The 14,747-nt window shown below is 42.3% G+C and overlaps 1 protein-coding gene across 2 annotated transcripts; it reads right to left on the reverse strand.

Annotated features, from left to right (window-relative positions):
• Positions 1-818: 818 nt before the first annotated feature.
• LOC119020963 (RNA-binding protein 6) lies at positions 819-14,494 on the reverse strand. Of its 2 annotated transcripts, none has more exons than XM_037100791.1 (23): positions 14,340-14,494; positions 13,629-13,699; positions 11,617-13,153; positions 11,415-11,504; positions 11,251-11,320; positions 10,276-10,349; positions 6,169-6,243; positions 5,289-5,580; positions 5,033-5,190; positions 4,808-4,908; positions 4,081-4,150; positions 3,921-3,996; positions 3,767-3,819; positions 3,558-3,678; positions 3,376-3,473; positions 2,697-3,035; positions 2,461-2,610; positions 2,259-2,324; positions 1,916-2,143; positions 1,755-1,829; positions 1,572-1,669; positions 1,438-1,489; positions 819-1,346 (listed from the first exon to the last, which is right to left on the reverse strand). In XM_037100791.1, exons 2-23 carry the CDS (start codon positions 13,679-13,681, stop codon positions 1,254-1,256), a joined length of 3,969 nt encoding a protein of 1,322 aa, XP_036956686.1. In that variant the 5' UTR covers positions 13,682-13,699; positions 14,340-14,494; the 3' UTR covers positions 819-1,253. The 2 variants fall into 2 exon arrangements, with proteins under 2 accessions (XP_036956686.1, XP_036956685.1); XM_037100790.1 differs by having other exon boundaries at positions 3,767-3,840.
• Positions 14,495-14,747: the final 253 nt, after the last annotated feature.

The following is a 14,747-nucleotide window of genomic DNA, read 5'->3' on the forward strand; positions in this document are numbered from 1 at the left end:
GCCTGTCAGGATTTCACTGCAAAAAACGTCTAAACCTGAGATAATCACTGTGGTTCTGTTTGCTCTCCTGTGTTTTGATGCCAAGCCACAAAACGTGGTTTACACTGTATCGTGACGCTTCGGTTCCATGTTGCTCTCCGTCCTCAGACAGAGAGACTCCACGTCCTGTCAGTCACTATAAAATACATTCACGTTGAAGTGAAATCCAAGCTACCTGTTGGTAAACATATCAAATTGATGTGCTCTGTCCTCGTTTTCCTCATTAGGGTGCTGTCCAGAAGTACAGCAGGACTTGAGATTCCTCTCATACAGATCTAAAAAGGTGTTGGCTCCCTCGCTCTCTCTCTCCAGAGTGTTCCTGCTGTTTGTCATCGACTGCAGGCTCCCCAGTGTTCCTGCTCTCAGAGGAGCTTGTATGTGAGCGCACTAAACACAGGCAATCCTCGACATTCACTGAACCACTACCATTAAGGAGGGTGAGGGCTGGTTCCTTCATATCAGTAAAGGTCAGAGGGGAGGATTCATGTTCTAACTCTTGCAGTACACAAATGCTACATCAGAGAAATGAAATATTGTTTTCTCTAACTTGGCAAACACTGATATACAACACTAATACTGATAATTTGAATCCATGTTCTTGCTTGGATACCTCACCATTGACACAGACTGAAACATGGTGCATTGCTGCCACCTAGTTGACAGGAAATGCAAGTACAGAACTCTACCACTGCGTACAAGTGGGTTTCTTGTAAAACACACAGTTTTAACAAATTCACAACATAAATAAACACTTTTGAAGCAGAGAATTAAGTCCATAATCTTTTTTTTTTTTTTTTACTTAAAAGTGTGCACATGTATAGCAATTCCGACCCATGAAAATGAAAATGTAAAAACTCTTCAATTTTAAAACAAAATGTTAAGTGTGGCCAGTCTGACAGTGTCATTTAAAAAAAGACATCCTGGACACGTTTCACAAATTCTACATACAGGCCACACATAAAACATGGGCAAAAATACTCAAAACAGCATGAATTAACACTTTCTGTACAACATATTTTTGACGTCTTTTTGCTGTAGCCTTGTGATGTGATACAGAGATGTCAGTTTTCGCTTCATTTCAGTGTAGAAAACTGAGCCTCTGGTGTTCAGCTGTCCGTGGCAGAGAAACAGTGAAGACAGTTAAAGGGATTTCTCATGCCGAGCGTGTCATATTAACATTTCACATATCAAAGTGAGGAGGTGTTCAGATGAGATCACTCAAGTTCCTTGAACCGTGCAAACATGGCTTTGCGTACAGCTTGTTTGTAGGAGGCGTGGTCCCACACCACAGGCTCTTTCTTTTTCCTCTGCAGGAGAGAAAGTCAAACAAAGGGTTTAATAAACTGACAAAAACAAAAACACAAGACATGTTGCTGTGAATTAAAACTTCACACCTACCGGGGCAGGTTCAGCTCCTAAACCAGGTCTTTCACTGACTTTATTCATCTCCCTGAGCACAGAGAACAAACAGTTTAGGCAGACATCCATGTAATAAAAACACTTGCTTTGTTTTCCATGTCAATAATACCTACCTGGAGCCCCCTGCCCAGGTATTATGATGCTGTGGCTGTTGGTGATGGTGTTTTCTTCTTTTCTGTTCTGGAGACCTGGGACCTTCTCTGGCACTTAGCTGTTGAGGACAAATTCCATCTTTAGCCATCAACTGATGACGCGATACCTAGCTCAACATATTTTTCCTACTCATTTTCACTTACTTCCTTTTCCTGGTTCTCCAGTGCCTCTAGCTCCTTCTTTGACCTCTTGATCTTAAGGTGGATCTCCATATTTTGCTGTTGAGACAGAAAATTTAAGATTAAATGCTATAGTTGCAGGGTCACTGCCAGCTATTGTTTATACAAAGGTTTAAAGTAATTACTTTGTGCAGGTCAGAAAGCTGCTGGTGGCGGATCAAAGCGTCCTTGTTCGGGAACTGTCTCCTACACAGCAGGCAGGCCATCTTCTTCCAGTCAGTAAGTTTGTTGTCTTTTTCATCAGACTGGTTGCCCAGACCGCTTCTAGCTGCCTCCTCTTTATCTTCTTCCACCTCTTCATCACTTCCAGCAGCGTAGTCTGATGCCAGCATACCCAGGGAACCCATGGGACGCTGGGAAAGCAAACCAGACAAATATGTAAAAAAATCTCAATCATCTAAAAAAATAAAGTTTGATAAAACACTGGTCTATCCACTTGATGAAATGTTTTGAAGATGGTTTTCTCACCTTTGACTTTTCATCTTTCTTAGGAGGAGCAAGAGGCTTCTTAAAGAGATCATCTGCACCTGAGATCTAAGGATGTAGACAATGAACAAGCCACAATTAATTACAAGATCCAATAAATTAAAACCTTTTAAGGCTCCATTCACTGTAAAAATTAATGTGCAGAAGAGTAATAATGTGAGGTTGCTGGAGGCAAGTCCCTAACCTTCCTCTCAAAGATAGCGAAACCGGCATCAGCTGACTTGGATTGCCTCCTGTCATCGTCCATTCCACCCTTAAGCAGTGGCGATGCAGCGCGAACGCTTTCCTTTTGACGGTTCTGGATCTTTGCCCAGCGCTCCATATCTTTCATGATCTGCAAACAGCAAGACACTTAACCATCTCCTCTTTGCACATCTGTATTTCACATACTGTGGTGTGCTATACTAAAAGAAATGCTACCTTGACAGCCGCGAGACTTCGTGGCTTCTCTTCTTTGTCTTTTTTAGCAGCGTCATCATCATCTTTTTTCTCTGGAGCTCCTGTAGAAGATGGGGCGGGCTCCCCAGCAGAGCCGGTAGCAGAAATGGTGAATGGTGCCGGTGCTCCTCCAGGGAGGGGAGGCACCAGTGGCTTCATTTCCAGAGGAGCATCTGCTGCTGGGTTGGCAAGGATGGCCTGGTCTTCAGCAGTCATCGCCCCAGGTTGGGCCTCTACAGGATTCCCTCCAGGAACTGGGATATAGGTCTTTGATGCACCATCCCAGTACAGGTATTCTTGAGATTGAGCATTGTAGAAGTACTGCGCATAGAAAAGGAGAAATGACAACCAAAACCACTCATTAAAAGACACACTTACAATGGCTGCTCAGTGCATCAATCTGTTTGTCCTCTTGGTAAGAAATTATTCAAAACACCTCTATTGTTGCTTGATTAATTATTAGGGGTAAACATGCTAAGTGCATGTCTTATAGTTGTAAGATGAAACCATGATTAACAACTGTTATCTTCAAATTGCTTGAATGTTCAATGTACATTTACTTCTAGGTAAATGTTTACTAGCTGTATAGTATTTAATATTCTCTGTGAGCGCTCGTGAATCAGACAAAGTGCTGGACCAGTGTGTTCTATTGTATTCTCACCCTTGAGCCAGGGTCATAGTAAAGCGTCGTCTCAGGATCGTAGTAGAAGCCTGATGTGGCATCGTACAAGTAGTTTGTCATATCTGGAATCTCAGAGCCTGGAGGAATTAAACACATCGATTAGTCATTTATATTATTGTAACAATAGGGGCCGATAATGTAAAGCATGGTTTGCTTAATACCATAGACATAGGCCTGTGACCCGTCTATGCCGACAGTCATCCCAGCTGCTTCTGTGGGAACATGGGATCCACCGGCCGGGTATGACGGATTCACAGCTGGAGTGTCATTGTAGCCAACTCCCTATGGAGATGTTCATGGAGATATTCAGTTTACCACCAAGCTTTGCAACGACATATCTACTGCTTTGCCCTTTTGGTTAGTAGCCTACCTGTCCAGTGCTTGGGTCTGATGACAGAGCAGGGTTGGTGCTCATCAAATCACCTGGTGACACAAATGGTGCGACTACTTACAACACATTTATGATCAAGTTTAATCATAACCAGCAGTGCTCAGGGACCAAGATACCAGAATATGTGTCTCACCTTGCATTCCAGCAGGGACACCAGCAGGTGGCGGTACAGGATGCAAGTACTGTGGAGGTTGTGGGAACTGCTGGGGCTGAAATGACAAACGTCACAGGTCATCTGAGAAGTCTCACCATCAAACTGTGTACAGCAGTACAGCAAAGGGACCACTGCTTACCCCAGTTGTGCTGGCCTCAGGTGGGAACCCAAGGATGGAACTGTTTGGTTTGTCAAAGTCTCTTCTGAAACTGAAAACAGACAGAAAATCCATCAGGAAAAAATGAGGAGATTCTCTGTTAGACTGAACAGAAAATACAGTATCACTGTATTTGAAGCAGTGTGCACAAGACTAACATTTTTAATGCAAAGTTGACATTGTTTGAGATGGCTCTATTATGACAACCTGACATTGACCAAGACAACAAAACATGTCATAAACTTGTCATAGCAGCAGTAATTATCCAGCTTAGACACTAATCAAATGTATGTGCTGGCATGAGATTAAACTCAAGTGTGCATAGTGTTGACAATGGCCGTCATGACACCATTATGACTGTGTCTCAGATTTTTTACTTCTTGCCCTTAACTAAAGTGGTGCAATTTGGACTTGTCATTAAGATGTAATTAAAAAGGTGCAATATATAAGATCTGGCTGCCTGATGAATCCATACTCCAAGCAGCATATCACCAGAGTGACTACCAACTGTAGCTGTCATTTATTAGTTAACTCAGTTAAAGCACCAAGGGTATTAGGGGAATTCAGCTTGTTGCTAAAGCAAGCTAAATGCTGCCAGCAGCCATTAGCAAACTTAAGACTTCCTAGCTGAGAGCCAGCAGTCTGCCACTCCTTTCGTTTTTCGTGCAACTCTCTTAGAGTGAATGGTCATGATAGTGTTGTGACTTACTTCTGGTTCTTGAGAGGTTTTGCGACCTCAGCATAAACTCTGACTCCATCGATATAAAGGGGTCTGGGTTTAGTGAGGAGCTCAACCAGACGTGTCACTTGCTATAAAAGAAGACACAGTGGTTAGTTCTGGAACATCAAAGGGAAACTGGACAGAGATGGCACTGGCTCTGATAGAACATGAAATAATAAAAGCAAAGCATGTGCATTTATATTGTTTAGGTACCTCATGGGAGTCCATGTCAACAAAGCAGAAGCACTTGGCTCCTGGTGGCTTGGCCTTGACTAGACGAACATTTCTTTCATCCAGATATGCAAAGGGATCCAAGGCTTTCAGGATAGTCTCGACTGTGGTGGTGGGCTTCACATTTTTTATTATCATGGCTGTAAAGTGACACAACAGAAAAGGTTTACCCAACTGGGTAATGATTCTGATAAATGACTGGACTGCTGGTGTTTAAGGTCATCTTAAATCAACATACTTTTGCTGTCTTTAAAGACAGTGTCAGTTTGGCGTGAATTGGGATGAGGATGGGTGCGGCTGCCCCAAGACTCTGCATGCTGCTCAGCTTCTTGCTGTTGGAGCTGTTGGTCCACCTGCTGCTGCCAGGCCTCTGGAGTCAGGTCAGAGCTACGCTGCCACTGGTTGTGGGGCAACGGCTCCATAGGGCGTTTGGGATCTGACCCATTCTGACTGGTCTTCAACTCTTCTATAGGTACATCTTTTCTGGGCAACTGGGGCTCCTGATGTTGAGGTACTTTGTGATCTGACTCCTGATTCACAGCAATGAGAAGGTACGGTCATGTTAAACTGTTGTATAGTCGACAATATAATAGTAATACTGTACATGGTGAATGGAAACTATAAAATCTGGTGCATGGACTTTTTTAAACTAGGCTAGGAACCCTTGACGGTCATTAGTAGCAACTCATGCTTCAGCTTTGTTTTGTTTATCAAGAATAGTATATTATGTTGAATTGTACAGCATGGTTACCAGCTGTAGCTGTGTTATTTTTTAATCACACTACCTCATACCATACCTTGGCATGACCTGTGCTACTCTGCCTCTGATTGGCTATACCCTGCCCATTACTAGATGTGCATCTGCAACCCTCATCAGAGATTGAACAGAGGCAAGATGTCTCACTCCACAGCTAAAACAGAGCATTTAAGACACAGTGTGTAATGGGGTGTTGCAGCAATGCACCATATGAGGAAAACGTTTTTGGAAAATGAAAGTCTTTAAACCTATTGTATTAGAACCGCAAAATAAAAGTATGAACCTGAATATCCGCATAATAGGACCTCTTTAAAATAATAGCTTTTGTTTATGAATTTCTAGGTTCTGTCACTACACTCACATGAACACTTCTTCCATGCTCGCCTGGCTGGATGTACTTCATGGAAGTCGTTCTAGTGCCAACCTTTAGGGACCCCTGAAAGAAGAATAGAAATTATTAATCAGCATTGTTCAACATAGGCGACATTTCTTAATACCAATGACACCCAACATGCACTCTGGCAGGTTAAGCCCCCCTGAGGATAAAACAGGTGGACACTTAGGGTGGTGTGCAAAGCCCAGATCGAGGAACATGCTCCACATAGAGAAGTTTGAGAGGGAACTACAAATAGGGCAGCAACATTATTTTAAGTATCGACTAATCTGCAGATTATTCTATCAATTAATCAAGTCACCGGTTGTCAGGAACAAGCTAAAAGGGCCCATAACAATTTCCTAAGCCTTGGATAACTTCTACAAAGTGCTTGTTTTGTCTGAGCAAAACCAAAAGTTATGCAGTTCACTGTCACCCAATACAAAGAAAAGTACCAAATCCTAACAACTTAAAAAACGTAAAAGCAATCAACCAATTATGATAATACATGTGGACAGAAGTCCACAACAACACACCAGAACTCCATGGTGCCACATATGAGCCAAGTTCTCAGTAACCAAGATGTACAACTCAATAATATAATCATAAATACCCAATTTCCAACATCAGATTTCATCACTATGAGAAATGAGCTGATTCAAAGTAACACTGTGTTTGACATAAACAATTCTGACGAAAGTAATGCGGGTTGAAACGGGTTCAAATCCACAGTGGAGTCCCTCACTTGCAGGAAAAAGAATTAACCATTTAACCATTCATAAAGCCATACCATAAAGCACAAAGAAAAAACAAATCCTTTAAAAACAATGTTAGCTCCCAAGTGGCAATTAGATCTTTGGATTGTGCAATTAAATGTTCTAAAAACAGAAATAGCCAAGACAAACAACACACTGTTTTAAACTTTAGCAACAATTTAACTGATCCCAACTACCTTAAGAAAAGGTGCCGCCTATATAGTTTTAATAGACTCACTAGATTTACAAGGTTCATGCAGTTATTTCCCCTAAGGGAGAACAACAACAACCATCATGTCCGAGCTAGCAACCTGTATGCAGAAAGTAGCAAATTACATGAATGCAAACCTGATTACGAAAGGTATGAACAAGGTAGCAGCAACTACCTTTTCTTGTGCAGTGATTTTGAAGGGATAGCCATTTTAATACAAGGGTTAGCCTTTCCACTACCAAAGCTAGTTCCCCTGACACTATTTTGCATGGCGCCATATCTGCCTTCTGGGCTTAGCGCCGCCCAAGATGACTGTAACTTGCTAAAAGATTTACAAACAATCCATTGTTCAATAATTTCCCCCTATGCCAGAATAGCCCCTATGGCTATCCAAGAGCATTGTTTTACAGACATGACCAAAGCACATCAGTTCTTCCCAGTGTTGAAGACTCTCTTGTTGTGTCAAGATTTGAAGGTCTTTCACAAACTGCTCTTAGCAATTCAAAGAGGAGAAATCCTGTTGCCCAAAATGCATGCCGATGAGTTCGAGAGGATATCATCAAGAGGACAAAGACTCTTCAGGAAAGTCACAGATGATTGAAAATGCCTTGAACTGGTAAAACAATAATGCCAGAGAAGGACTGTCGCAACCTGCAACCTGAACACAGCAAGACTAAAGCCGTTTTCTTATGTGAACTTCAGACAATGTCTGGGAATTCGGTTCAGACATTATCCAGAGTTGCCCTTCACACGTGTCACACAAGAGAAGACTGTCCGTGTCAGATGCATTCTCATCTACTGGAAACATTCCTTGAGGTTAGGCAAGATGGGGCACCCAGGTAGGGTGGAGAATTCATCCGTAATGATAGCTGTTTTTGCACTGATCAGTTCTACATGTACTGGGGACCTAACCACAATATCAAGAGTGGAAAGCAAAAGTACTCAGGAGCTGGTAGGTAATGTCTGTTTCAATCGATTCAGACATTAGCGTCCACAAAGCTCATCTGGGTAATGTCTGGAAAAGTCCAAGGTAGCAGTGCATGTGTGAATACGGCTTGAAAGTCAGCAGCCACACAAGGAGTTTTGTGAGGCTGTAATGCTCATTCTCAAGAAAGCCAACAAGTTAAATAGATAAACTGTTTAAAGAAATTAACCAACGTAATCGACAAATTCAAATTTTGCTCTATAAACCAAATCACCAAAGTGTACAGAGAGCACTATTATTATCCATCCACAGTTTGAGTCATTTCACACTCAACAGTAGATTCAACCTCATTTTGCTGGAAGAAATGTCAGGGCATCAAAGACATTGGGATTTATCCTCTGGGGTCCAAGAACATTTTCATAAATCTATTGACTAGAGGTTGAGATACTTCACTGGCTAAATTACATGTCTGACCTGCTGGTGACTCTGGATTAAAAGGGTCAAGTGAAAAACAAAGTTCATCCTCAGCATACCATGAATACAGTACCTAACTTTACAACAACCCATCCAAAATTTGATAAGACATTTCACTTAAATACAAATGGCACAAGAGGAAAAGTCGTGCGATCACCAAGCAAAGGGGATTTCATTCTTCTGGGAACAATGATTATCTATACAAAATTTCACAGCAATTCAGCCAATAGCATTCAAGATATTTCCATTTGCACCAAAGAGGTAGACCAACAATGCTGTCCTCTGTACAGTTTTTGATAAGCATTGACGGCATAACAGCAATGACACTAATTTACCATCCCCTTTACATGGTGGTTAATCACGCCTTTTGCTTGGCGGGCGAAGACCTCATTGTCTCCCAGATTTGTAGACATTTTTGATTGCTGTTCTTCTGAGTTAGCAATTTATAACTTGTAGCCGCCAGCTGTGGTGGATCACACACTTAACACACTGTCAAAACGCCACCCCCCTTTCCTGTCAACTCACCGGCCCACTCTTTTGACTCAGTAACCAATCCAAATGTGAAGCCCACCACCACAGTCTGATACCTCCGCTGTCGCCTCAGAGGCGCTACAACAATGACCCTGCATTCCGTCTTCATACATTTACGCATAACAGCGAGGCTGACGGCATAACATTCCCGATTTGGACAGGCTGTGTTGAAGGGCTAGTAATAAGTTGCATGTAGACCGACTTCACCCAGCCTTCTCATTCAAATCAAACAGGGTAGTCCAGCAGCACAGCATGGTTGCAGCAAAAATGCACAACTTTTTTATCTGGCAAAAAAGTTGTACCTGGCGCAACATTTGCCGGACCACAGTGCGCCATCCGCCGGCAAGGTGCTGCAGTGGTCCATCAATTACATCACATCAATGAGATTCACGTCACTGCTGTTTACATCCTGATAGTCGTGAGTAAAGATATGATTTTCCAGCGTTACTGAACTGTTTAGGTATCGGCTATGTCTTCAATCTCACAAATCTGTTATCTCAAATGGAATTCTGGATCAGCTCAACCCGAGACAACACTCCCCAACAACCAGCCATTCCTTGCTGCTTTCGGCAAGTGAGAAAAGTGTTCCAAACGGCAGTTGCATCCTTGACAAGTGAATGTTTTTTGCGAGATGTACCAAGTAATAAGGAAAGCAATACTTTCTGAGGCAAGAAGACTTAAAAGTGTGCTCCTTCAAATCGTTCCATACACTGGAAATTCTGGCTACAAACAGTACCATCAGTATCATCATTAAGACATTAAAAACTCATAACTGTTAGGAAATCCCAAGAGGGCAGAATTTTTCCAACTAATATCTGAGTTTTTTAAGGTTAAATCCATCCGAGGATGAGACATTTTGTGGTTTAAATCTCAACATTTGGACTAGTAGGAAACGTGTTGTATGTCTGTGCATGTACACAGTTAAATATTATTATATATTTTAAGTGCCAAACAAGTAACTTGATGTTCTATCACGGCTTTGTACAATTTAATTCAGATTAGGGCAAACAGTTGAGGTTTAAAATATTAGCATTTAGAAATGTCAGCTTTTGACATTTTCACCTCCTTAACCAAAGTTCACTAAAAGCAACAGCAACCCCTTCCCAGGTTCTGTCCCTCCCCATCTACTAAATGCCCTCTCAACCCCTCATAATCCTGATGGGAGAGACGGCCTTCGTAGAGCGACGAGGATGGGCCACCTTGTTGGACTCCATGAAGTGGACTGCATCCTCGAGGTTTAAAAACTCCACATAGGCCGTATCGTAGCTGTAACCTGGGGACAGCATTTGAAATACAGATGGGTTTTTTGTTAGTCAATGCCAGTAATGACAGTCACCCACTACAACATAAAAGACAGCAGTTCGTGAATACATCGAGAACAGTGTGAGCGAATGTTTACACCTTAAATGATACACATACCTTTTTCAGGAAAACACACATTTTGTTTATGCTTCTCTCTATTTAGTCTTCACATGACTGATGTCATATCAGATTTTGCATAGAAAGGCTTTGATAAAGCCAAGCCTTAAGAGACAGATATTCCAGACCAGTAGCAGCGAACGACTATATGGTGCACACCATGGAGACGGAAAAAATTTACTTCTCGATTTTAGATAAAAATAAAAAGGCAAAGACATCTCAAATTTCTTTCAGTTAGGGACATTTTGAGACATAGTCTTGATCAAAAGATTTGGCATCATCTATAACAACAGGCACAGCAATCCGCTGTGGAAAACTTTCACTCTAAGGCCGATGTTTAGATCAGCAGGATGAACAAAGCACTACCAAGGCAGTCTCCATTTCAGGTTTGTTGACGTTTTTCCTGAGTTTTTTTTAAGTAAAGTGTCCCTGAAGGACACATTCAGTGAGTCACTTGTCACAGATGTTTGTGACATTTAATATCACTCTTCAGTGCTCCTTATATTGAATCCTTGGCAAATCTTCTAATTGCCACCAATGATCCACATCCTCAGACGTGATGGATGACGTGACTCCCTTCCCACCCCCTTTCCCATCTTTACTGAGCGAGTTCACACAGAACCCCAACAACAAAAGCAACGAAGAAAGTAAAAAGGAAAGAATGCGGCGTTTCGAAAGTCGTAAAAGCGAAATGTCGAAGGACATGGTAGCAATCGAGTGCCCCAAACAGCTCCACAAAGAAACCTAGTTCTTACCTGGCACAACATTTTTGATTTTCATCCCCTGCATTGGCACACCATCACGGTCTGCAAAGGCCCCAAGAATCTGCAAAAGGAAATATTTATATGATTGAATGTTATGCCATGAATATCCATGCCAACCAATACAATATAAAATTGCTTTTATATTTGATTATTACCTGCTCCATTGTGGCAGTCTTTGGAATACCAATTATGGATATTGTGTTGGAAACTTTGTCTTCCACTGAAGCATTCCTGTAATCTTGATCCTTTCACAGACATATTTATTCAAATTCTGGTTATGAAACATCAAATGTATTATAATAAATGCAAATATAATCTGGAAACATATACTGGCACTAAAATAAAAAACACGCTTACCTGAGAACCAGACTCACTAAATTTTGAGGGCGTGATTGGTTTAGACTCTTTAACAAGTTTCTCTGGTGGTTGGAGTGGCTCGTGTTTGTAATCAAAAGCTCTCCCGGACGCTGTTCTGTAATCAATGTCCCTGTAGTCTTGGTCTTTTGTCTGTACAGTGCTGCTGCTTTGGAAATCATGCTCTGCTCCCATTTTATCCCTGGCAGGTCCTTCATTGTGTGGGATGTCTTTCAGTCCTTTGAAACAATCACTTGGCACGTGAATTTCATGTGAGGGATGCTTCTCTTTATGGTAAGGAGGCCTTTCTTCACGATTTGATTTATTCTGGCTATGCTTCAGGTCCCTTTCAGCAAGCCAGTGTTTATTCTCATTTTCTCTCCCAAGAGGCCCGGGAAGGGGAGTTATTTCTGGGAGTGGACGGTCTAGTGGAGCTTTGCTGCCAACTGATGGGAGATCCATAGCAGGACCAAAGTGGTCACCATGAGGAAAGCCAACATCTTTCCCGGGGAATTCAACAGATGGCCTATCCCTTCCCTGAAATGGCGGTGGATCTCGAACATTTACATCTCTGCCAAAAGCCACAGGGAAGTTGGGTTCCGGTACACCTCCCATACCTTTACCCATGTTTGAGTAAGGGATCTTGTCCTTGCGACGGGTCTTCCATTCCTCTGCAAGAGTCATCTCTTCACCACTTCGATAATCCATAAGCGGACTACCACTTGAATCATGATAGTCTCTTTCTCTTCGTGAGTCTTCTGCACCAATAAACTCTGATCGTTGAGGGCCAGCAGCATCTGAGGGCATGTCTGGTCTTGCCCTGTCCATTGGAGGGACATCGCCCTTTCCAAATCTTAAGGGAGATCGATCCCTACCACGAAAATCAGCGGATGGACGATTTCTGAAATCCATATCAGAGTCAAATCCACCTCTTGGATTGAAAGGTGGCCCTCCTCTTCGATCAGTGTCCATCATTCTCCTTTCGCGAGGAGGTAAGTCCATATCATAGCCATCATTGTCACCCATTGGGGGCCTGTCACGCATGTCCCTAAATCCATCATTTCGTTCTATTCTGTCCATGGGAAACCCACCTCTTCTTCCTTCCATATTGGGATTATTAAATTGTGGCATGTCAAAATGCAGTGAATCTCTGTCTCTCATGTCCATAAATCTGCTGTTTGGTTCCCTTGGTGGCATACCCCTCCCTCCCATGTCTCCAGAGTTCCTGCCTGGTCCGGGGAAACCAGAGGAATTCATCAGTTTCTCTCTGATGGTCGTTTCATAGTGCCTTCTCAGACTGAAGTCGGGCTCCTCACCGGATCTGAAAAAATCTCTGTTTGGTTCTCGGCCTCGCATGTCACGTGGGTCCATATCACGGCCCCTCATGGGTGGCCCATCCATCCTCCTCATGTCCATATGTGGCAGATCTAGAGGTCTTGGGCCCATATGACCCATGGGACCCATGTTCATCCCATCTCTACCTCTATAATCAGGCATGGGACGATCTCTGCCTCCAAACATTTCTCCACGATGATCACCACTGGAATATACATTTATACATTAAGGTGCTGACTTGTTTGAAATGTTAATAAAGAACAAAGCCTATGGCTAAATCATACAGAGAAGGGAAACATTAAGTCAATTTTAAAAATTGCTCAACAGTGTACAATACAATTAGGTAAAATGGTAATAAATACTGTAAGATGGAAGGAATCTGTCCAACATTAGGGATAAGGGAGGGGAGCTATAAAGTGCAGGACAATGGCAAATTGCTTGCTATGTTCATTAACAGAAGCACTCAAGAGCTTAAATAACAACACAGTAGGATTTCCAGAAAATGCACTACAACATTGTAGATGTCAATGCTGCATTATAAAATTAGATCTTGTGACACCAGAATGCATCCATAGTACCCCCCATTAGCATTACAGGAAAACACAAGTTTCTATAAATTTTAAGTTTCAGTCTTAATATCAAATCAAAACCTGTCCTATGACTGAATTATGCTTGTTTACCGAAAGGGTGGTCCTCCCCGTGGTCCTTGCCCTGGCCCTGGTCCATCCCACATGATGATTCAGTATCTTATCTGGAAGTAAGGTTAAAAGGTTTGCATCATTTTGGGAAGGAATATGAATACACCACTTTTGACTCCGCGCTGATCGGGTTATCAGTCACCACAGAACTGCCAAGATATGGTATGTGACTCCACAATCGGGCATTACCGTGATTAGAGCTCATACAAGCGACTGTTCATAAGATGACGATTGTGAATTTAGGTGCAGTGAAGCAAACGTTTCTTAAAAGATGGCTGCATACGTCAAAGCAGGGGGGTAAGCAACGCTGGGTGGCGTGATTGCTAATGCTGGTCCGCTAATTATAGACCTCACCAGGCCTTCAACATCTACGCCACAACATAAACAAGCTACATTGGTGTTGAACATGACTGGACTACAACAAAAAGGGAATTCAAGAAAGCGAAAGCAATGTTATGCCCCTCTAATGGCGATTAAATTATCAAGGTACAGACCATTATAACCAACGTCAGCCCAACGCAGAAGACCATTCACACGAACGGAGCTAACTCGGCTAGCACTGACGTTACAGAGCCGGTTTCTTCGCGTTAGCTTGCGGATGCGCAGCCGGTATCCTTTGAAATGATGACTATAGCTGACCACATATTTCACTCCTATGAGTCTAACGTTAGATTTCGTGTCTTCAGGACTCACCTCGCTTGCTCGATCTTCGAGCTAAGAGAAGATATTTTAGACAATTGTCGTCCAGGCCGTGGAAAGCTCCAGCGACTTGATGATAAATGGAGACCAACGTTCTTCTTCTTCTGTTGCTGCAGCAGTAGAGACGAAGAGGATTCTTCTTCGTTGTATTCGTGACACGCATGCAAACTGGACGCTCCTGGTGGACTGCTGCCACCCAGCGGTTATTAAATCCATGGAAAAATATTTTCGCCATCCAGGGCTTAATAAGGTCTTTTGAAAATTAATTATTCATTAATAATTAAATTTGAATGAATGAATTCTGTCTTATTTATTTGTATGTATTTTATATTTTGATTTAATAAAAGTAGAATTAAAATTGCATGGATCATAAGTGCCTCAAACCAAAAACAAAGATGAACC

The sequence above is a fragment of the Acanthopagrus latus genome, chromosome 6 (genome assembly GCF_904848185.1).
Source record: "Acanthopagrus latus isolate v.2019 chromosome 6, fAcaLat1.1, whole genome shotgun sequence".
Classification (NCBI taxonomy): domain Eukaryota; kingdom Metazoa; phylum Chordata; class Actinopteri; order Spariformes; family Sparidae; genus Acanthopagrus; species Acanthopagrus latus.

What these genes read in the sequence shown, in the direction of transcription:
- LOC119020963 (XM_037100790.1), bottom strand. Translation starts at nt 13,681, where the DNA reads ATGTGGGATGGACCAGGGCCAGGGCAAGGACCACGGGGAGGACCACCC. An exon ending in GTCACAGGCCTATGTCTATG is followed by an intron (nt 3,474 to 3,557) that starts GTATTAAGCAAA and finishes TAATTCCTCCAG; the next exon opens with GCTCTGAGATTCCAGATATG. An exon ending in ACCTGGGCAGGGGGCTCCAG is followed by an intron (nt 1,490 to 1,571) that starts GTAGGTATTATT and finishes CTCTGTGCTCAG; the next exon opens with GGAGATGAATAAAGTCAGTG.